This window comes from Delphinus delphis, chromosome 2 (assembly GCF_949987515.2).
Source record: "Delphinus delphis chromosome 2, mDelDel1.2, whole genome shotgun sequence".
Taxonomy (NCBI): Eukaryota; Metazoa; Chordata; class Mammalia; order Artiodactyla; family Delphinidae; genus Delphinus; species Delphinus delphis.
Genome location: NC_082684.1, coordinates 112,235,496 through 112,258,283, shown reverse-complemented (window position 1 = coordinate 112,258,283; position 22,788 = coordinate 112,235,496). Strand labels below are relative to the sequence as shown.

Below are 22,788 nucleotides of genomic sequence, written 5' to 3'. Positions count from 1 at the left end.
TTATCCTAGCTCTGTTTCTCTCTCCCACTAGATTGTAAACAGGGGAGTTCCCTCACTCATTTCTATATTCCCCAATGGTCTAACATAGCAGCTGCTAAATAAATGTTTGTTGAATTTGAATTTGAATTTGACCTTGGGGGGGGGGTGCCTGGATGGATGAAGTTTCTGGCTGGCTCTGAATGCCCGGGGCCAATCATAATTCTGGGTGCATACCATCTTTCCACCTGACTCAGGCATTACAGGACCCGCTTGAATTCAGATGTTTGAAATCTATGCTAGTAGGTTTCTATGAAACTAGGTTACGATTACATCTCAAAAGGCAATGTAGGAGCCAGCCTGCCTCTGCCGGATGCACACAGATGCCTGTGGGTCACATCGCAAGTTCCTTTTGTCTGTGCTGACAGCAGATTCTCTCAGTTAGAATGATAAGTGGATTTCTGATGCCAAATTCTGGAGCTTTAAAGAATTCAAAGCAAACAACGATGTCCTCTGCATTTATCTTGGAACAGCCAAGTTAGAAAAGATGAAATCCTTTTAACAGGTCTAAACCCAACGCTCTATTTTGCTTTTTGTAGGTAGAAAGGAATTTATTTGGGGGTGCACTTTCTCCCCACATACCTCCATTCCCAATATTCCTGATTCCTCTGGCCGATATTACTTGTGTGGGATTCAAAAATATGTAACTTTTGCAGAGAACAGAAAATTCAAGGGTTTTGAGTAAGGTGGATGCATTCCCCCAGCCTGCAGGCTTAAAGGGAAGCTATGAAAGGAAACAAGACCTGACCCTTTGCAATTTTTGCTGTTTTCACGAACAGAAGCAGAGGGTGTAGTGAAAAGATTTCATAAGCTGTGTGACTATGGGCAAATCACTTTATCTCTCTGAGCCTGTTTCCCCATTTATAGAAAGAAGGTATAGAAGAGGAAGATATCTTCTGGATGGGGACTGGGTAGGGTCCAACCATAGCCAGTGGCAAGCCTGAGTTTGTTGGCTTGCAAGGCGTTTGCTCACACTCCTGTATCAAGCTGTCTTCTGGCCAAAGACCGTCATCCGAGGAAACACTCTTAGAATTTAGGGTGTGCCTTCAGTAATCAAGGTTAACATTTCTCAATTGACTTCCTAAATATTTTTAAGAGGTCTCAGCAAAGTTCCTGAATGCTCTATTTTCTATCTTTACCTCCTGGACAAGCCATCTACCACAATGAAATTGGGTGAAAGTCCTGATTCCTTTCAGAGTCTCTTTTATTCGGCAAAAATTCAAGTTATGAATAAGCTCATTGGTGGCTCAAGTGCCTCCAAGTGAGTGGGCTCTTTTGCAGAAAGAGACTCTTACTCATCTGAATTTTCTATCTCTGCAGCCTCTAGACCTTGGGCCATTTCACGGGCTCTCCTATCGACAACTCCCCCCGCCCCCCCCCAAAAGTGATTAGGGAAATGCAAAGCCAAAGTGAAGCGAAACAGATCTCTTTGCTATTTGCTAAGTAAGAAGGGCACCATCCAGCAAAGAGGAGAAGCAGATTAATAGCTGCCTTACAGCAAAAACAAATGAACACAAAATCTAATTTACAAACCTATTAGATTTGCTATGTAAGCTGTTCACAGCTGATCTGATTGTACCTCTGCCTCCAGAATTCCTGCAAGACAAAGGAAATACATTATTTATAAACCCAGCTCTTCTTTGCAAAGCCCTCTTCAGTTGCCAGGAGATCTCACAGCCCGCCTTGGAGGACTACAGAGGGACAATGAAATCTCACCTAGGCCTCTCCAGAAATGGGCAACCTCCTGGCCCAGCCACAAACCCAGGCATTTTCAAGGAAGTAGGCCTCCTAGATCCTCCCCGGCCTCTCACTTGGACATCGTTTCAATTCTCACCAAGGTTTCCACTTGAGGATTTCATTTGAGCTTTGAGACAAACTCCTTTGTCTCCTCTGGTTAAGCCCATAGGCTAGCACGCTTGAGCCTGACTAAGCACCTGCTGCAGCATGACTCAGTATTTCCTTTAGCCGGACTCATCCTTTGCCCCTGGTCTTCGCTGGCCGTCACTCACCTGTGGTAAGACGTTGTCCATCACATGATCTCCAAACTTGAGACATCAGAAGTCCAACAGAGGCAGCAAGACTGACTCAACCAGTGCCTCCAACCAAATGTGAGAATGATTTGCTTTTTGGGGGCAGGAAAAATAATATTTAATGGTGTCACTTTACCAGGGAGCAGGAGATGGGTGAGTAATGGGGTCCTTTGCGTCTTCCTCTGGAGGAAAAGGTTTTTGGAGTAAAAGCATTCTAAGGCCCTTTCCAGCCCCACCAGCTCTTCAGTTCTGTCAGATTCCATTCTGGATGGGGGCCATGAAGTTTCACCCTGCTTCGCTAATCACACTGGGCCAAGGGGAGAGATGAATCCATCTGCCCCTGGTACCCAGCCCACTTTGTGCTCTGTGTGTGTTTTTTTAAAAGTTGTACGTGAGACTAATTATTTTTATTAAGTTAAATAGTTTTTTCACCATTGATTTACAGGATATGTGGTTTGAGGAGATATTTCTTCACACTTTTCTCATTTTTTTTTTGGAGAGCTATAATTTTTTTGCGATTTTATTTTAATTTTTGAATTAACTTTTATTGGAGTATAGTTGCTTTACAATGTTGTGTTAGTTTCTACTGTACAGCAAAGTGAATCAGATATATGTATACATATGTCCCCTCTTTTTTGGATTTCCTTCTCATTTAGGTCACCACAGAGCACTGAGTAGAGCTCCCCGTGCTATACAGTAGGTTCTCATTAGTTATCTATTTTATACATAGTATCAACAGTGTATATATGTCAAGCCCAATCTCCCAATTCATCCCACCCCGCTTTGCCCCACTGGTGTCCATACGTTTGTTCTCTACGTCTGTATCTCTATTTCTGCTTTGCAAATAAGATCATCTATCATTTTTTAACATCTATCATTTTTTAAAAGTTCCATCTAGCCTTTCAGTCAAGGTGTTGGCACACTCCAAAGAAATAATTAAAATCACTGCAAAAGCTGTATATTTAAAGAATCCTGTGATTTAATAAGAACTCTTTGGGGGAAGTTAATGCCTAACTCCTCACTGGTTTTAAATCTGGATTTTTCTATCTGCTTTCTTTAGGATTCACATACTTGTAGATATAACATTGTGTGTGTGTGCGCACGCGTGTGTCTTTTCCTGATAGACTGAAATGTCCTTTCAACGTTATTTGGCAACAGGAAATATTCTGCCTCTTAGCTGGATGACCAGGCAACAGGACGTGTGCTATGACTCACCCAGTGCCTCATCTCAGGTCTCCCTTCAGGTCTCAAATTTCATTACACACAGTCTAATTCTTAATTACACAGAGTATCATTGGTTCTTCACATTTAAATCAATGCGTAATATCTCTTTTTTGTCTCTCTTCATTTACCCTTGGGATGGCGGCTTTCTCACACATCTAATCCAAGGGTCTGGGAATACCTGGCCATCTCTGGCCTGTAGCCATAATCTACTTAGGTCAGTGCCCAAGGGCTTTCCTGGGCCCGCTGCTGTCCACATGACACTGACCTTTCACATGTCCTGACCCTGACCCCAGTCCTCAAAATCAGCACTCCTTGGGGGAGGGAAGACTTGCTGGGCCAGATATTAAGTCAAGTAAGTAATTAAAAGTGTGGTCTTAGCTCAATACTAATGAAAGGTTATTGGAACAAAAAAGATTGTCTAGAAATGCTGCACATGAGAATTGATGTATGATTTTTAAAAATCATTATCAACGAGAAATTCAATAAATGGTTTGAAGTAGTTGATTAATAATCTGGAGGTGAGTTGGAGGGAAATCATGTAAGTGTTCCCTGACTTATAAATTTCAAGTGGATTTAACTAGTGTTTCTCAGACTTTAGTAATTCTCATATTCCTATCAGCAGTTTGCCATATTTTGTTTATCACCCATACTACTATCTATTAAGTTTTTAAATGGACTCATCTTTTAAAAACTTCTTAACCTACACAACACCATCCGTGAAAATATGGGTTTGATATCATGATTATATACTCATTTGAAAATAACACAAAACCATTACCACAAAAATATTTACCAGTGGAATTCCTAAAATCATCTTACTTATTACCAAGCATACTTATAGCACCTCTGGGGAAGACTGAATTAAACAGTTAAATATTTAAAGAAGGCAACCCATACAAAGTTGGTAAGAAAATGGAAGAGGATATTTATCAAATCTTGATGAGGTGTGAGGAATATATGTGAAGGACTTTTAAAATTCAGAAGTGGAAGAAGAAATCCTAAGAGAAAATATAATTTTAAAAAAACCTTCATAAAAATTTAAAATTCTGCTTATACAAACAGCAAACCTCAACAAACTCTGCTCAGCACCTTTCTTGAAATCTGAGAGGACTCCAGGTGAGGTGAGCACTGCATCTGTGCATCTATCTGGTTTAACGCAACCAGGGGTTTGGAGAGGACTCAATGCTGAGCAACAACTTCCTCCTGCTTTCTCTTCTCCTGCCTCCAGGCCAGGTCCTGGGGAGCATCCAGTCCTGCTGACGTGGGCACCACAAACCATGCACTTTTTCATACCAGTCCTTCCTCTAACTCTGGGTTTCCCCACCTCGGCACTATTGATATTTCAATGTGGGTGTTGGGGGTTGGGCAGCTACCTGTGCATTGTAGGGTGTTCTAGCTGCATCCCTGGCCTCTACCCACTTTATGCCAGGAGCAGCCCTCCTCACACCCCCAAACTGTGACAACTAAAAGTGCCTCCAGACATTGTCAAATGTCCCCTGGGGCAGGGAGGCAAAATGGCCTCCATTTGAGAACCTCTGCTTTGATGTTTGTTTTCTACCTAATGCCTCTGAGAAGATGATCCCCTCCATCAGCCAACCCATCCCATCACCTTCCTATGCTAAACCCCAAGCCCAACACCTGTGCTTCCCCTCAAAACCATCTTAGTTTTCAATTCTCAGCCACCTTTTCCTTCTCTTCCTAAAGCATTCTATTACAGCATTTGTCACCTTTTCATATTTAATTATTTCATGGAATCACAGATGGGAGACTTGAAAGAAATTTTGTCATTGACATAGTCTAAACTCGTCCTCTTATAGTTGAAGAAACCAAGGTCTAGAGATTGGTTTCTGGTTTCGTCTTCCTCAGCTGCTCGCCACACTAGAAGGGAAGCCCCTGGATTGTGCGCATTAACCATGTCTTTTACTTTCTTTATCTGATGCTTTGACATCTGGGACCTTGCTGACTGTGGAGGGACAGCTCCTCTCAGGGTTAGCAAATTCCTAGAGATAGTAAACAACTGGCCTGGGAGTGCACCTTTCAAATACAAATCAACTAATCTAGAGCCCATACCCCTGCCACCTCCCTTAGTGGGATCTTATTCTCTGGGCCACTGTCCACCTGCCATAATCACCTGGAGCTAGGTACCAGACATCTATGCATCTATCTGGTTTAATATAACGAGGGGTTACAGTTGTCCCAGACAGGTAGGACAGCTCCTATGCCCCAGAGTCTGCTGAAGTTATCCAAACTAGCCAATCTTAAGCCTGCTTACCCTGTTTCACCCTTCCTTCCTATGGAAACCACAATAAAGGCTTTTGTCCACAGTTCCCCCTCCCCTCCCTCCTAAGTGATCTGGTGCTACTTCATGTGGCCCTGCATGATGTGGTGTGCCACCCCTCTTGGAATGTGGGAGTATAAACACTACATTTTCAATGGTGGTCATCTCCTGATCTGTTGGCCTGACCATACCTAAATAATAATAAAACCTATATTAAAACAGGGGGACCCTGTTTTGTTCACCTTCCCAGCCTTGCATAGTACTTTGTCCAGCTGGGGCTCAGTGAATCAAATCTAACTTCAGTGCTAAATGGGACTTTTCTTCCAAAGTCTTCCCTGCAGTTTGCATGCTGTGTTCACACATATTACTTATACCTGTACAAGACACAGTTTCACCTCTCAGATACCCAGAGAATGGGGCAGACGGTCATTCAAAGAAACTCAGGTTGCAGATAATTTGGCTCAAAATGAATCACATGAATTGGCAAGGGATTTTTTTTTCTAATTGGGTTTTGCCTCCATTGTTATTAAAATAAGCTTACATCCCTTGTGACTGGGGAATGCTGATACCTGCTTGGTTGAGTGACAGAGGAAGATGATCAGGTGAGAAAAATTTGCTAAAGATAATTCATCAACTTCTGAAATCATAGAAACAAAGATGCTTAGGTCATCCAAATGAGTAAATATGTGGGAAAGCTCTTTTCACACTATAAAGAACTCTATAAAACAAGGTATAATATTAGTAATAATCCCTGTCCACTTGACCCTGCCCGTTATTCTCAGCCATAGTGAGGATGGAGTCTGATTACTCCAAAGCTCTACATTTTAAGATGTCAGTCTCCTTTCCACCATGAACATAATACTCTTTCCGAGCAGTAAACTAAGACAAAAAATAAAAATAGCCTGTTTAAAAAAATAATAACAGGGACTTCCCTGGCGGTCCAGTGGTTAAGACTTTGCCTTCCAACGCAGCGGGTGCGAGTCCAATCCCTGGTCAGGGAGCTAACAGAAGCAATATTGTAACAAATTCAATAAAGACTTTAAAAGTGGTCCACATCAAAAACATCTTAAAAAAATAATAACATGCATAGTTGGATTTGTTTTCAGTGAAAAGCAATTAGCAAACCTGAAAACTGCATTTCTGTTTAGCCTCTTCATCCAAGCCCAGTTGTTTTATAGGTAAGGTCATGTTTCAGTGTGCTGGGGTCTCATAGCTGTGTTAGAATCTCCCACATCCTTGGTTCCTCACTGAAGAGTCAGGCTCAGTAAATGAACTTTCAAGAGCTGAACGCTTTAATTAAGTGTGCGGACCCAACTTAAACAGTTGATTAGTCCTGAGAATAAAAGATTAAACTAAAACACAATTCATGAATTTGCAGATGATTCTTCCGTTACAGTTTTGGGAAGATACTGAACGTGTGCTTTCAACTTGTGCATATAAACCACTGGGGGTCCTGCCTGTTGATCCTCCAAGCACACATTATAAGGATGTGGCCCCACAAACACATGGTAGGGAGAAAAGAAGGAAAAGCATGATTTGCAGTCATTCACATGAGCAGAGCAAGGGATTCCAACAGGGTTCAAGGGTGTTTTTTTAAAGACTTTTTCTTTTTTGTGGTGAAATATACGTAACATAAAATTTCCATGTTATCCCTTTTTAAGTGTACGATTCAGTGGCATCCAATATATTCACAATATTGTGGAGCCATCACCAGCCTTTATCTCTAGAATTTTTTCATCACCCCCAACAGAAACTCTATACCCATTAAACAATAATTCCCCAATCCCTGCTCCCCCAACCCCCTAGTACTCTATTCTATCCTATTCTTCTATCTCTGTGAATGTGCCTACTCTAGATATTTTTTGTAAGTGGGATCATACAATATTTGTCCTTTTATGCCTGGCTTCTTTGACTTAATAAAGTATTTCAGGGTTCATCCATGGAGTAGCATGTCGGAAGCCTAGCTTTGGATGTGGCCATTCTCAGGAGCTAGAATATCACAGAGACGGGGGAAGGAAAGTCCCTTCCAAAGTGTTTGTGTCTGGATCATTGAGCACCTGTGATTAGGACAGGAGCAGAAGTCCCACCAGCTGACAAGCGCTTGGGGCTCAAGAGCTCAGGGGCTCTCCTGCCCAGAGCATACTTGGCTAGGAACTTCCTGAAATTTTTGCTGGCAAATTGAGCTTTGATGTCCATTTCCTCCTCCACTTGACGAGCTGGTCGTACTTGGCCAAGTGCTCAGATGGGCAAGGGGGCACCTGCCTTGGTTGGTCCAGTGCAGATCCAGTCACAAGGCTGGCAATGACAGTATCTTCAGTTTCCCTGGCACAGTGAGAAATATGGTGCCCCATCCTTTGGACTGGGCCAGTTTGAACTCCTGAAAAGACTCTGTCACAGGGTCTTTTTCATTCATTCTGAGCAGAAGGCAGTTGCACAGGGTCCTTGCCCATAGGCTTGGGAATACTTTTCAGGTTGGTCACTGTGCAACCATCCCCTACCACCTGGGCACCACCTCCACTAGTGGAAAACTTCCAAGCTTTACAGTCACACTGGCCTAAGGCATGTTCAGTGGATGCCACTAGGTAGTCCTTGATGAAGGACTTGTACTCATTCACCAACTCATCAGATTGATGTAATGGCTGGGGTCATCAGGAGACCCAAAGTTCAAGGTCATACTTTCCAAACTCTAAGGGTTAGATGCTGCTGCATCTGTGCCATTCACCAGGCTTTCCCATCACATTCCACAGCAACTCCAAGGCCCTGAATTCTTTAGGATATAAGTTGGCAAACTTTTCCTTAAAGGGCCAGACAGCAAATATTTTAGGCTTTGTGGGCCAAGAGGAAAAATTGAAGATCTTATGCAGATGAAGATACTTAAACAACAAAAGAGAAAACAAATTTCAACAAAGTTCTTATTGATGAAATTAAAAATATAATAATAATGATTGAGTACATTATTTTGGGTAACAGGTCTGTTAATAAGAAGAATGTAATTCTTTTTGGGGGATGAGACTTTAGTTAACTGAGGTTCAAAGTTAGTGTTCCTGTCATCATGGTAGAAAGGTGGCCTCATTCCTCTATAGAGCCTTCCCTTGCTTCTCTGAAACACTGTTACCTTCCCTCTGGTGAACTCACCGGATTGTGTCACCTGAATCTCTCTTTTGGACTTATACTCTATACACCCTAACAGTGTTCGAGAACTTGTCATATGGGGAAGCAAGTTAAGAGCACAAGCTCTGAGATAAGACTCCCAGTGTCTGCATTCCAGCTGAACTAATCATTAGCTGTGTGATCTTTGACTACTGCTAACCTATCTAGAAGCTTCCATTTGTTTCCTCATCTAAAAAAATGAGTAATAGTATCTACTTCACGGAGTTTTTATAAAGATTAAGTGAGCTAATGAGTGCAGAGATTAAAACAGTGCATGACATATCATAAAGCACTTGGTATTAATGTTATACTTATTTAGACTTTTTTGCAACCCTTTAAAACTGTAAAATCGTCTCAGCTGGAGAGCCACACGGTAACAGGTAGCTGCCCTGTGAGGTAGGGTAGGCTTTGACCTGTGAGGTAAGCTTTGACCTGTGAGCCTTTGCTAATTCCTTCTCTAGGATGTTAGGAGCAAAATGCCCCTCCACAAAGCATCTCTGCCCCATTTCTGATGACATCCTTCTGGTCGAGGCAGGCTTCTGCTGCCCTGAGCACGGCTTTCCTGAAGTCACAGCTCCAACAGTGAGGATCAAAAACTCCTGTACTGTCGGCTCGTTAGCAGCGTGAAAACTACCCTGGATCACAATGAAAGCTGGCACTGGCCAGTCACTTCCGCACTGCCAGCCAGGACTCAGTGTGACGGTACAGGGGGCCCCCTCTCAGCAGCTGCGGCTTTACAGGCAGCAAACGACACTTCTGGTATGATGTTCGCACCAAATTTAGGTTTATTCCCAGTGCCACCCGTGTCTGACAGCAGTTTGTTACCCTCCTCCGGGTCCACCCGCTCAGCTTCCAGCTCTTCAGGCCAGGTCTAACACCTTCACTGATGTGCTCGACAGTCTGAGACGCCTTTTCCTATTCAGCAAGTCTCATCATGGCACTGGAGCTCCTGGACCTCACAGACGCTGAAACGCTGCTGGGCATAGAGCTCCGAAGAGACCAGTGTAGGTTTCAGCCTTGACAATGGTGTTTCCATGACAGTTGAGACCTCTGGCTTCTGTGGGTGTTGTAGGTGCTAACAGGAGGGTTACAGCAGCAAGCTCATGGGCTTCTGTCTTCTTATGCCCACCTCACTGAATGCTCAGCTCCTTCTTCTGCCATCCTCTCTTCCTTCACGTTAAATATTAGCTTGGTTTGATGTATCCGCTGGCTGCAATTTCAGCAAACTTTTGTTTGGTAATCAGCTTCCATCAGTGTTCAAAAAGGTACCAGCTCACTCTTGGCTCTTCCCTCTGCTCGACCTCAGAAAATATTCGTGAGAACGGAGGGCTTTGATTCCAGCCAATTTCCCCAGTCTCTTATACTAGTCATCTGCACATCAGAAAAGTAAACAAGCCACTTGGATGCCAAGCATTTCCCATAACACTTATTCCTGATCTTTTCTCTTTCTCATCATGACCAACAACCAGGAGAGAGACCATATCATTTATCATCCAGACCAAACACTTTCGCAGTAAACCGAGGCACCAGCCAGAAACGATACATGAACTGGGATGACCAACTCATGTGGTACTGGTCCTCCTCCAATCTACACTCATTTTATAAAGGAGACAGACTTTATAATACAAAGACTTCTAAGAGAATGATGCGTTCCAAAACCAGACCACTCAAAACCCCAGAAACCAACGCAGTTAAAACTCAGAGACGATACATATCTCTGCAGTTGGTTGAACTGGAATTGGTGAAAGCTGTCAGTAGAGAAGACTTCTCCAGTAAGTAGTTCATGGCTATGGAGCCTTTTCTGAGTCCCTCCCGCCCCACTTCTGAAGACCCTTCTTTACAGTGAACCAGCGTCCCTTGACCTGCCTCGGTGTCCTGGTCACACCTGCAGCAAGGTTCTCCCTACACTCAGCTACCACTGCAGCTTCACCTAGCACGTGGCTTTGCCACCAGCCCCTAGACTGGGGCCAAGCCTAGGACAGGGTCCTGATCATCTCTGCATTACCATGAAGGGGTGGAGGTCACATATCTCCTGCACATCCAATGTGCTGCAAAGAGGACTGCTGAATGAATAGATGAGTCAAAAAAGCTGAAGCCATCCCTTCGCTGTAGAGAAGAGGATTCAGCCCCCGCCGGAAGCGTGTCTCGGGGAGGAAGAAGGGAAACCCCAGCCTCACTCCCACCTCCACTGCCCACCTACCCACACCTGCCAGGAGTGCTCCAGATATAGGGCTTTCGCAGTGGCTGTTCCCTCTCCCTGGAACATTTTTCCAACAGATACCCCATGGCTCACTCCTCCCTTTCCCCCTTTTTCAAATCTTGGCTCCTATCGGACCTTCTCAGAGTGGCCTTCCCTGACCATCCCATTTAACATAGCATCTGCTGTCCTACTCCCCCCACGGTGGCCCTTCCCACTCCCATCCCCTTTTGTCTTCTCATCACCGTATCATGTACCTTGTGTACGGTCTGCCTCTGCCACAGGAGTGTAAGTTCCCTGATGGAAGCACTGTGTCTATCTTGTTGACGGCTGCACCCCTAGTGCCTGGACATCATCAGAAGTCAGTGAATATTTACAAGTAGAAGGAGTCTGCCTCCTCCTGTCCTTTGTTACAAGAAGCCAGCTGTCCTCTTATCCAAACCCAGGACCTCCACCTGTGTTTGGAATTGCATCCCTTCCTGCCTTTGGCGATTCTTATTCCATCAACTACTTCTTCTCTCTTCCCCATATAGTTAAAGCTTCATTTCAGTTGCATAATAATTCTGGTCTTTATCTTGGACCTTGTATATGCCAGACTCTGTCCTACAAATTTTATATTACTTCATTTAAGCCTGACAGTAGCCCGAGAATGTAGAAATGATGATCCATTTCTACCTGAGAGGAAACAGAGGCACAGAGAAGGGGAAAATCCTGCCCGGGGCCACACAACTACTAAGAAGGGATGTCAGGATTTGAACCCAGCAGGCTGGCTCAGACCAGCGCCTTATGACTCTGCCATGTTGCTGGCTCATCCCCACTAGCATTTACATATATGTTTGCTTTTCTCATCTTCAATAAACGACCCAACTTTCCTTTCATACACCCCTCAGCTACTTCTCTGTCTCTTTCCAGCACTTTGCAAACTTCTACACTGTCTGCGATTCCTTGCTCCACCCTCTCCCCCCTACCACTCCATTCTGGTTCATGTCCCCAACACTCTATCAAAAGCACTCTTGTATGAACACCTTGTGATGGGCATGTCTGTCCCCATCTTATTTGAACTCTGTCAACGTTTGGTGGCACGTCCTCCTTCCTGGATAAGTAAAGTCGGGACTTCCTGGTTCTGGCCACAGGGTGGCCCTGGACAAACCTTCTCCCGCTGGAGGAAATAAGCTACTGGGAAGGGTCATGATAAACGATCCCAAGTGAAGAGAAGGGTTAGAGTCCTCAGGGCATCTTTAAGATTCCTTCTGGCTCTGAAAATCCATTATTTTAAACCACACTCCTCTCAACACTTTAAGGTTCCATTAATAACGACATAAAAACCCCCCTTGATTCTTTCTGTTCCCCTAACAGAGGGTGCCCCCCAATTAAAAAAATCTCAATTTTTCTCTATATTCACACCCAACAAGATTTTGTCCAGCATTACTTTCTATCAAAATATAGAAAATATTTTTCTTACGAAATATTAGTTTTATAAAATTTTCAGATAAAAAATATGGTTGAATATTTTTGTCAACATCTTCCTGCCCCCACCAAAATTTACTCCCCAAGAGCGATGGCTTCATTATTCCAGGTGACAATCCCAGTCCCAGACGTACATGTTAACAAAACACATCCTTAGGAAGGGGATGTGGATTCCAAGAGAACAGTGAAAAGTATTAATAACTTCATTTGCTTGAGCTCCACCCTGTGCCAGGCACTGTACCAGTGGCATGTTAATTTTCATATTTTGGTTTTAGAAATAGGACATGCAGGCTCAAAAAGTTTAAGTGATTTGCCCAGGGTCACCCCCAGCAAATAAACTGTCAGAGCAGGGATTCAGTTTGCATATAGTCCAACCACATGTGCCTGCAGAACACTGGCTCCTGCACCCTGCCCTTCACCTGCTGCATGTAAGAATTTAATACACAGTCAAAGAGATGCCAGAGACTTAAGAGGAAGCAAAGGTTACTCAACAAGTAGTTGCGAGACACTTGGTGAGCTAACTGGGAAAATATTCAAGTCAGATTCTCCACTGGCACCACACCAATAAGGACAAAATGTGATCTAGCCATTAAAAACTACGCTTAGGAAGAGTTTTATATGAAAATTCATTCAATCCTATTTTAGTCCATTTGGGCAGCTAGAACATAATACCGTAGTCTGGGGAGCTTATAAACAACACCAATTGATTGCTCACAGTTCTGGAGGCTGGAAGTCTGAGGTCAGGGTGCCAGCATGGCCAGATGAGGGCCCTCTTCTAGGTCACAGACGTCTTTTATCCTCACATGGCGGAAGGGGTGAGGGGTCTCTCTGAAGCCTCTTCTATAAGGGCACTAACCCCATTCATGAGGCCTCCACCCTCATGACCTAATCACCCCCAAAGTCCCCATCTCCAAATACCATCACATTGGGCATTAGGATTCCAACATGTGAATTTGCGGGGTGGAGGACACAAACATTCAAACCGTAGCGCTTCCACTGGCCCGTCACTTAGCGTCCACTATTGACAGTTGCTGCGGCCTCCTGCTGCAGACACAGTGTTAGCCTTGGCTGTCGTTTTCCGTTTTTTTATTGTATTAGAAATATACCACTGCAGAACCTTAACGGAGAGGTTGGCAGCCCTGAAAACTTCTCATTTCATTCATGTCACACGGTGTGGATAAATCCGTGCTCTTTAAAGAGAAGCAGAACGTCTGTCCGACGGGCCGTGCTCTGCTCTTGAACCCGCCTCGCTGGGACTTGAAAGCTCTCTGCCTTAAGCCGGCCTTTCTTCCCTCCCCTTTGTTCACTTCTTGACAGACCTGCATTCAGAGAGGCCGTGTTCCCTATTAACACAGCTGCAGCCTTTTCCTGAGAAAACCCCTGGAGGGCACCTGGGTTGGGGACGACTTTAAAGTCACTTTTCTTCTGGGTGTTTGATATGTCTTGTCCCCTTCCCTACTCTGCGGGACCTGGATAAATGCGGCTCCCCCCCGACAGCCGACACCACTCAGGGAATGTTGCCGTCACCTGGAAGGAGGACGGCGGGACCGTCAGTAAGGGTGCTGGAGTTCTGGTTCCCAACGTGCTCTAGCTTTGCAGCCCTTGGCCTCTCGAGGTCTTGAGGTCCTTCTCTGCAAAGCGGGGTCCTGTGGTGGGATTAAAGCAAGAAGCTCCGGGCAGACGTGAATGTCAGTTGCAGTGTTGTTATTGAAGGCGATGGCTGCTGCCTTCGGGGTCAGAAGAAACCACTGCTGCGTGTGGACTCTGCTGAGGCCCCTCAGATCAGCTGTCCTCAGGGAAGCTGCCTTCCAACAGCATGGTCCATTAGGGAGAAATCAGGAGCGGTGGATGGAAGAAAATGGAATGTGTTATCTGTGGCAGGACTGTGATTCTCACCGCTGCTGCTGCTCTGTCGGATGGCTCTGCGGCCGTCCAGTGGGGAGATCTGCCCGAGATTAAATTAGTGCACTTTCTTTTCTTCAGCAAAGAAGTGCTCAGCTAACTAGCACGAGAGGCACATCTGACAGTCATGTTGCCAAGACCTGGGTGTGGTCCATCCACCAGCCACGGGGCTGTGCCGGATGGAGCCCCAGTGGGACCCACAGGGTGTGGCCTGGTCCCTGAGTGGGTTGACGACACAACAGTTCTCCTGAACGAGACCCTGAAATGTCCCTTAGGTCCTAGATTCCCTCCTCCTTCATCAAGTGTCAACACTCCTCCAGGTTTTCCTTCAAACTCTTCCCTGCTGCTCCCTCCCAGGCCTTCCTCCTAGGCCCTTCCCCTAGATGTCAGGGTTGCTCAGAGCCCACCCTTAGCCCTTGAGAAGCCCCGGCTTCCACTGTTCATCTATATGCCCACAACTCCTGATGCACTTTCAGGTTCCAGAATCACAGAACAGCCTAGTCACCGCCACACAGTCCTCAGACCTGACCGGCACTCACACCCCCAACCTGCTCTCCCCCAGGTTTCCCTCAGGGAATGGTACCCACCCAGTCATGCAGAGTGCTGTGGACACTCTCCATCCTCTCTCACCAGGTTTCCCCAAGATCACCCAGCCTTCAGACTCTCCCACCTGAGGACAGCAGGTGCCTTCCCTCAGGTTCCCCGCCATGGTTTCTCTCTTACCTCCCTGTCCGCAGAGAGTCATCCTTTGCCAAACGCTCCCACGTGGGACCCGGATTTCCAAAATGCAAAGTGCAACATGGCGCTTCCTCCTTGGAAGGGGGCCTCACCGAGCCCCATTGCTTTCAAAATAAAGCAAAATGGGCCTCACCGAGCCCCATTGCTTTCAAAATAAAGTTCGGGTTCCTTAGCATAGCACAGAAGACTCTGAGTCAGTCCTCATCTTCACTTTCTCACACATCCACCTGCTAACTCCACCAAGCAATGGGCAGTTTCCAGAACGTGTGAGTCAGATCATAAGATTGTGCCTTTGAACGTTATCCTCTCTCTCCAGAACCCTTTATTCTGTTTTCCATTTTCTTAATTCAGAGTTTATGACTTGCCAGCCCCAGGTCGTATCTGGCCTGGGGAGCTTGCACAATGTTAAATCTTTTAGGATTAAGAGGCCAATGGTAAAAACTCAAGGGATTAGTCATTGTAAAATATCTTAAGTTTTGGCTTCTTTTGAACAATCAGAACCCTGAACCATAGTAACTGGTGGAGATGAGAAGCAGCTGTGCCTCACTTTGGGGGCGGGGTATAAACTATATTTTCCCACAGTCCACATCACTCCTTACTGTCTTACACTGTACTGTTTCACTTATTTATGTGACCTGCCTAGACCTTGAAGGCATTTGAGTTTGAGATCCCTAGACCCACTCCTACTCAGGTAGCAAAACTCAGCTCATGTCACCTTCTCCATGACCTTCCCTGACTCAGAAGCCCCACTTATGCCAGGTACAGCAACGCTACGGGACCTGAGGGTGTATAGGAAGTGGCAGGGAGTACTAGTTCCTTGCTCCCTTTCAATGACAACTGACAAGATGCTTATTGATAAAATCAACCAGAGCAGAAGAGGAACACCCAGAGGCACCGTCGTCCCCACCTCACACACAATATTCAGAAGACAAAAGTTCTGGAAAAGAAAATTTGGGAGCTCCATTCTCCCTATGATGTGGCACAAGGCTGCTTTCTTGGACTTGCTGATTGAATCACTAACTGATAGACTAGTAATGGAAAGCCAGCCCTGGCTCTGGAGGGATACTCAGCCCTAACGCCTCAGGTGTGAGCTGTGGTCTCCATCCCCACTCCCCAGCGCATGTTCTGTGGGAGTCCAAGGCTCTGGGGAGGAACTGGGGGGGGGGGGTTCTGCCCTTTGGGTCCCCCTTGTGAGCTGCTTTCTGATTGCCTTTGAGAAAAGCCCCGAGACAGTGCTCAGGGTGGAGGAAATGAACTCCAGCCCTGTTGCTTCAGGGCACGGAAAGTGACATCAGCCAACAAACATCACTGCAGCTGGTAGCAGGTGGGGGGTGGGATGCGGATGGGCATAGGGAAGATGCTGGCACCCAAGGCTGTGTCCAGGTTGATGCTAGAATCGGGTGTCTGAATGGGGACTTGAGACATCTGCTCAGACGGATAGTGGAGAAGCGACCGTGACCAGAGTTAACACTGACTAGGCACTTACCACGGGGCAGACACGGACCAAACCCTCACTGTGGATTTTCTCCTTTTGTCCCTATCGCAGCCCTAAGAGGTGGGCCTTTTTATGACTCCCATTTTGTTTAGGGATGTTAAGCATCATATCCAAGGGTTTACAGGGAAGAGGGAGCTGGGGCAGGATTTGAACCTGGCTCTGTCTGACGGATTATCTCCAAATCAGGAACTTGGTGCAAGAGGTTGGGGTGGAGTGGTGGTGAAAGTCTTAGCTCAGTCAGAACTGGGGCATGCTGTAACGGGAGCAAACCCAGAAGAGAAGCCAGAGAGCAGGGCCAGGCGGGCATCGTACCTGGGACTCTACACCTGACTCCAGACATGCCCGCAACTCCAGCTGCCACAGCTTAGAGGAGGAGGTGTGAAGCCATGTCAGGACAAGCGGAGTGTCCAAGTGACCCGGGGTTGTTCCATACCTCTTGATTCCCACTCCTCATTCTAGGAGACTTTGACCTTAACACTTTGAATATTTCCAGCAGCTTTGGACAGGAAGTTCAGGCTGTGCAGAAGGCTGGGAACCTGGTTCCTGTTCTAAAGAAGTACAAAGGAGAGGAACAAAGATGGGTTAACAGGAAGCCCCCCTCCTTTGATTCTCCTCTTGCCCTAAGCATCAGGCCAGACATCCAGGGTGGGCTGGGGCCTGAGGCGGCATCACAGCCACAGGCCTGCCTACCTCCAAGGTCTGGGCTGGTGGCTCTGGACGGTGCCCAGGGGACAGTGGCCCAAGTTGTCACTAAGGGCTCTGCATCTGGGGGCTGCTTCAGAGCCTCACCCTCTTTCCATTTCTCCTGCCATCACATTCCTGTAGAAAGTGCCAGGGGAGAAGGCTAGGGTGAAGGGGGACACCCCGGCCCCTCCTTGAGGTTTAGAATAATCAAGAGGCAAAGAGAATTCTCTACCTCCCGACTGACAGGTGGACAGGAAATTTAACCCTTCTTTTTTTTCTAGATAGTAGAACACCTGCACACGCTTTGCACGGGCACATTCAGAACAAGGTGATGCTGTGGGCGGGAGCAGGGAGAGGATACACAGAGCCTACCCATCCCCTGGCAGAGGGGATGGGAGAAAGGGATCTAGCCTCTTGTTTTCTTGATGGAAATGCCTCTGTCATCCAACACTGTCGTTAACATGGGCTTTGGTGAGATCCCTAACTCCACCCTCACTAGCGGAATATGGAAAACGGAGCTTCCTCACCTCTTAAAATGAGTAAACCATGAAGAGTAAAAGAGATAATGATTACGTATAAACAGCTTGACAGATGCTATTTTAAATTTTATTTTTATTGTTGTTCCTATTAAACTTTTCTGAGAAGAGAGAGTAGGTCATGGCTGAATTCTTCTTCCTTCTCTTCTTTTTGTTCTAATTAACGTGCATGATGGGCCCCGGGCTGGGCTCTGGGGTCACAATGGGGGATGGAGACAGTCTCCTGTCTGAAGGTGCTTAAAATTGAAATTTGCAGACAAGAAACACTCACACACATACACATACAGGAAACACTGCAGCAAAGGAACAGAATCATAACCGCCCATCCATACGCTGGGTGATGCTAAGAAGAAACGAGGAGGAGCAGTGATTAGAGACTGAGGGTATACTTGGGAGCAGGCAGGGAAGAGCTGTTTGGGAGGTGGCATTTTGTCAGAACCCCAGAATACGAGGAGGGCAGACTCGAAAGGGCTGTGGGAAGAGCATCAGGCAGAGGGGTCTGCACAAGCCATGGTCCCAAAGCAAGAGGAGCCTGATGGGTGAATGGATCCCAATCTTCCCTCATGTAAAATTCATGTTGTTTCTGGGCCCTCCTCGCCCCAGAAGATGGTCTCTGAATCTTCATCCCCACCTCTGTTTATTGGTCCCATTTTCTCCTCAAGATTGTGACTTTCTCATATAACCTCTCCCTCTTTCCTTCTCTCCCCTCATTGCTTCTTTACCTTATTTTTACAAATACACTTTTTTAATTTTAAAAATATTCTCCTTCTGCCTGGTCCTGCTCTCGACCTGCTTCTCTTTGCCTCTCAAACCTCTAGCAAGGCCAGACTGTAATCATGGCCCCCTTTTATCAGGGACCTCTCTGAAATCTCACATCACCTCACCACACCAAGGAAAGAGGTCTCTCAACTGTCACCCAGAGCCCGCTGATGCCCCAGCCAGTGGCCCTGGAGCATCCTCATCCCATGCGCCCTTCCGCCGGGGGCGCTTGCCCCACCTTGGTCACAGCTTTGGTCTCTCGGTTCTCCCCTCACTTCTTTGTCCTTCTCCATGCCCTTTGCTCCCTTGGTTCCTCCTTCCAACTCTCTAAATGAGGGCAAAGACCGAAGCTTAATCCTGGGGTCTCTGCTATGTTAAAGACGGCTACACTCATGGCTTCAACCGTCTCCCTCCAAATGGCTTCTGATCTCCATCTCAGCTCTGACCTCTCTCTGAAATATTATTCACTTACATATTGGTTACAGTTGCCCACCATCCAGGTGACTATGGACAAGTCCCTTCCCATCTTGGGGTGTCATCGCTGTACCTGGAAAATACAGGGGAATGGGCTGGCTGGCATCTTTTGTACCTACACTCCAATAATTGGTGATTCAATGATTTTTAAATGTCTTCGTTCCTACGCAGATGAACTCTATCCTGTTAAAATCATCATGTTTAAAGTCAAACTCACCATTGGACCTTAAGGCACAGCTTTCCCTCTGGATTCCAATACCCACAGTGGGCTTGGCCATCACTGACCATCCCAGAGTATTGTCATTTCTCCTCTGTAACCAAGACTCCCTAGCTCTCTCTTCCTTTCCATTTGTAGCCCCTACCCCCCAGCCCAGACCCTCCATGCTGCTCCTATAGATGACCTGGGTGGTCTCCCTAGCTTCTGCCCCTTCCAGCAACATACAGTCTACACATTCCTGTTCAAAACATTTCAAGGGTCTCAATTGTTCACAGCAGCTCCTCTTCAGCTTTGTGGAATCCTTTAAAATGTATGGATCCTCTGCCCAGAGAAATGCCTAAGATTTCAAGAGGTTCATGGATCTCCTAAAACCCATCACAGACTCTTTAGAGGTCTTTGGACCCCAGATTAGACCAAAGCAACCCCGCAAAGAATCAAGTGTGAGTTCCTCAGCTCCTGACAGCCTGGCTCTGCACCCCCTGTCCTATCGTATTTTCCTCCACCCTCAGGTCGTCCCGAAGCCCCCCACTCCAGCCAAGCCCCAAAGGTAGGAACAGCTCTTTGATGTGCACTTGAACCTTCTTTGTCTCAGGCCATTCTCCCCATCTGGATCATCAATTTCATTCTTCTTCCAGCTAAGTCTTGGACCATTCCTTCAAGTTCCCACCCTGATCCCACCTTGTCTAGAAAATGTTTCTCTTGCCACCGCCCTTTGTGGGGACTCCCTCTTTGGAGCTCCTACAGATCTGAATCATCATCACTAGGAGCACAATATTGTCAGTTTTTGCTTCTGTGACATGGCAGGGCTCACCACTGAGGACAGGGACGCTTACTAGGTTGAGATGCTTGCTGGTGATAATGAATCTTCCTGATAACTGAAGGAAGAAGGCTTCCGAAATCCTCCAATTGAGCTATGACTGATGCCAGCTTTTCTATATTTTATTACATACACTCACATGCTTTTCTAAAATGTGGTACATTGAGCATAATTTATCAGGAACACCCATCCTGCTGTAATAGAATGATTCTCCAAGTGGTACTGAGAGGCAGGGAATAAAGATGCTGCTGAGCCTGCCTTGCCAGTTCATCAAGAGGCTTCGTTGAGATGTGAAAGCATCCACTGCGATGCCTGGCATGTGGCAGACCCTCAGTGTGTAAGTTTGCCTTCCACCTCCCTTAGAGTGGCTTTTTCCCCTTTTAAATGTAGAGCAGGTGGTAGGTGAAAATAGCTCAGCACCTACTTATTGCCCTTCTCTAAGATTTCAGGGCAAAGAATTTAGAGGCATAGAAAAAGGATTAGCTATTTCCAGTGAGTCTGGACTCACTCAACAGGGAAGGTATCCAGTGGTGATGCTTTGCAGCTAGAGAAGACCTGTGGGGTTGTTGAACCTCATTTACAGATGGGGAAATTGTGGCCCTGAGAGCTTAGGGCCTGCCCTTGAGGTGGCAGATCTCCCAGCTCTCACTCACCCCAGACATGTTTCTCATCCTCACACAGGACGATGTGTGATGCACATTCCTGTTCACAACATTTCAAGGGTCTCAACTGTTCATATCAGCTCCTCTTCAGCTTTGTGGTATCCTTTGAGAATCCTTTAAAATGTATGGGGTCCTTCCCTGGTGGCTCAGTGGTTGGGAGTCTGCCTGCCAATGCAGGGGACAAGGGTTCGATCCCTGGTCTGGGAGGATCCCACATGCCGTGGAGTGGCTGGGCCCGTGCGCCATAACTGCTGAGCCTGTGCTCCAGAGCCCGCGAGCCACTACTGAAGCCCGTGCTGCCTAGAGCCTGTGCTCCGCAACGAGAAGCCACCGCAATGAGCAGCCCACTCACTGCAGCCAAGAGCGGCCCCCTCTCGCCACAACTAGAGAAAACCCACGTGCAGCAATGAAGACACAACACAGCCAAAAATAAATAAATAAATATTTTAAAATGTACGGAGCCTCTGGCCAGAGAAATGCCTAAACTTTCAAGAGTTTCTCCTCCATCAGACCACAAACTCCTCAAGCATTTTTTCTGTGCTGGGTTCATCTTCGCCTGTCACCAGCATCTCACACAGGGCTTGGGAGCCCTTGTGTGTGACGAATCAGATGCATTTTGCTCACACAGCTTTGTGATGACCACACCAGACTCGTGGTAACAGTCACGGAAACCAGGTACCAGGGAGCCTTCCTGCGGCTTTTCTCCAGGGGCACTGGGATGCCTTGTAAGGCGGCTGTTTCTGCACCTAATTGGGAACAGACTGACTTTTCCAGCAGACTTGGCCCCTGGCAGAGAGTGTGCTGGTTACACTAAAGCGCTGTACTTGAGATATAGTCATTGAGCATTTACTGGGCGACTTGCCCTGGGTATATGGAGATGAACAGGCTAGAAATGGATCTTTCCCTCATGGAGAATCCTCTTGTGGAAGATGAAAAAAAGAAGAACAGAAGTAAATATACCATCACCTGGTCCAGGCAGAACAACCCTCTCCAGTGGCTAATCTCCACCTATTTCCAAGACAGAAAATAAAAACAACGCTACACAATGGGAATCTGATGAAGACCCCAAACCCAAAAGTCAACACAGTTTGCTTTATTTTATCTCAATTGATCTCAACTCTCAAATATTCCAGCTTCAAAAGGTAAGATTAGGTACCATTAAGCCAGCCAGACCGGCATTGATTTAAAAACCCTCCTTGATGCTACAGGATGGAGGAGGTTGCAGACCCTTATTAATCTCTTTGTTATCAGCACGATCTCAGCCTGCCAGGAGCCAGTGCACCTGATTCCCAATTCTGGCCACATCCACATCCCTCCGGTCCTCTGGCTTCTGTGTACCAGGCCGTGGAGCTTGTATATAGCACCATGAATTACCCTGTTAAGAAACCTTTAACAGTGGGCTGGTCTTTTCTCCAAGGAATCAGGGAAAAGGAAAAGTGCGTTTCATCTATAACCAAGACGGAACTCAATGGATTTCAAATCAGACAATCATGTGGGAGCTGATATAAACCATCATATTTTCTCTCCTTTGGCCACGGAAAGGAATATATAAATGATTGCAGAATGTAGGTGGCAGGAGCTGTTCTGAGCTTCTCTCTGGAACTAACTCCCTCCTTCCTGCCCTCCCTCCTTTCCTTCCTTTATTCTCCAAACCAGCACTTACTCTCTGCCAGGCACTGTGCAAGGGGCTGAAAGTACAACGCAGCACAGATGTGAAATGGTTCTAGCCCTCCTAAAGCTACAATCTACCAGGCAGGAAAGGCACCATGCAAGAAATATGAACCGTGAGGAGGAAAATATAGAGGGCGCCGGGAGACTGTAAGACGGGAGTCTCACCTAGTGGTGTTTCTGGGAGTTGGTGGCAGGGCTCAATCATCCTTGCCTTTTGAGTCATCCACAAGGTTGTTTCATCGGAGAATTCTTTTTTTGAGCACTGGGCAATTTCCCAGATACAATGAGAAATCGTATCTGTAACTAGGTACTTTTTTGGAAGATTAACTCACTTACTCTCTATAGAAGTTTTACAAGGACTTGTGGCGGCTTTGCTGCCAAGGGGGCAGATAATGGTCACAGAGAGAAGTAAAGCAGCCACATCATCACAGCATCGACTTCAGTCATTTTT

At 46.3% G+C, this 22,788-nt stretch overlaps 1 protein-coding gene and 1 non-coding gene across 3 annotated transcripts in view; both read right to left on the bottom strand.

Annotated features, from left to right (window-relative positions):
- The window catches only part of ST8SIA2 (ST8 alpha-N-acetyl-neuraminide alpha-2,8-sialyltransferase 2), a 58,315-nt gene that overhangs the window by 23,056 nt on the left and 12,471 nt on the right, over nt 1–22,788 (bottom strand). Inside the window, exon 2 of one of the 2 annotated variants that reach the window (XM_060003637.1) lies at nt 1,570–1,632. The exons of the other annotated variant lie outside the window; for it this stretch is intronic. Coding sequence (XP_059859620.1) covers nt 1,570–1,632 — 63 coding nt within the window. The remainder of the gene's footprint in view (nt 1–1,569; nt 1,633–22,788) is intronic. 2 annotated transcript variants of the gene reach the window in all.
- LOC132421482 (small nucleolar RNA U109) lies at nt 13,470–13,613 on the bottom strand. The gene has a single exon (XR_009518726.1). It is a non-coding gene; the product is annotated as a small nucleolar RNA U109 (small nucleolar RNA).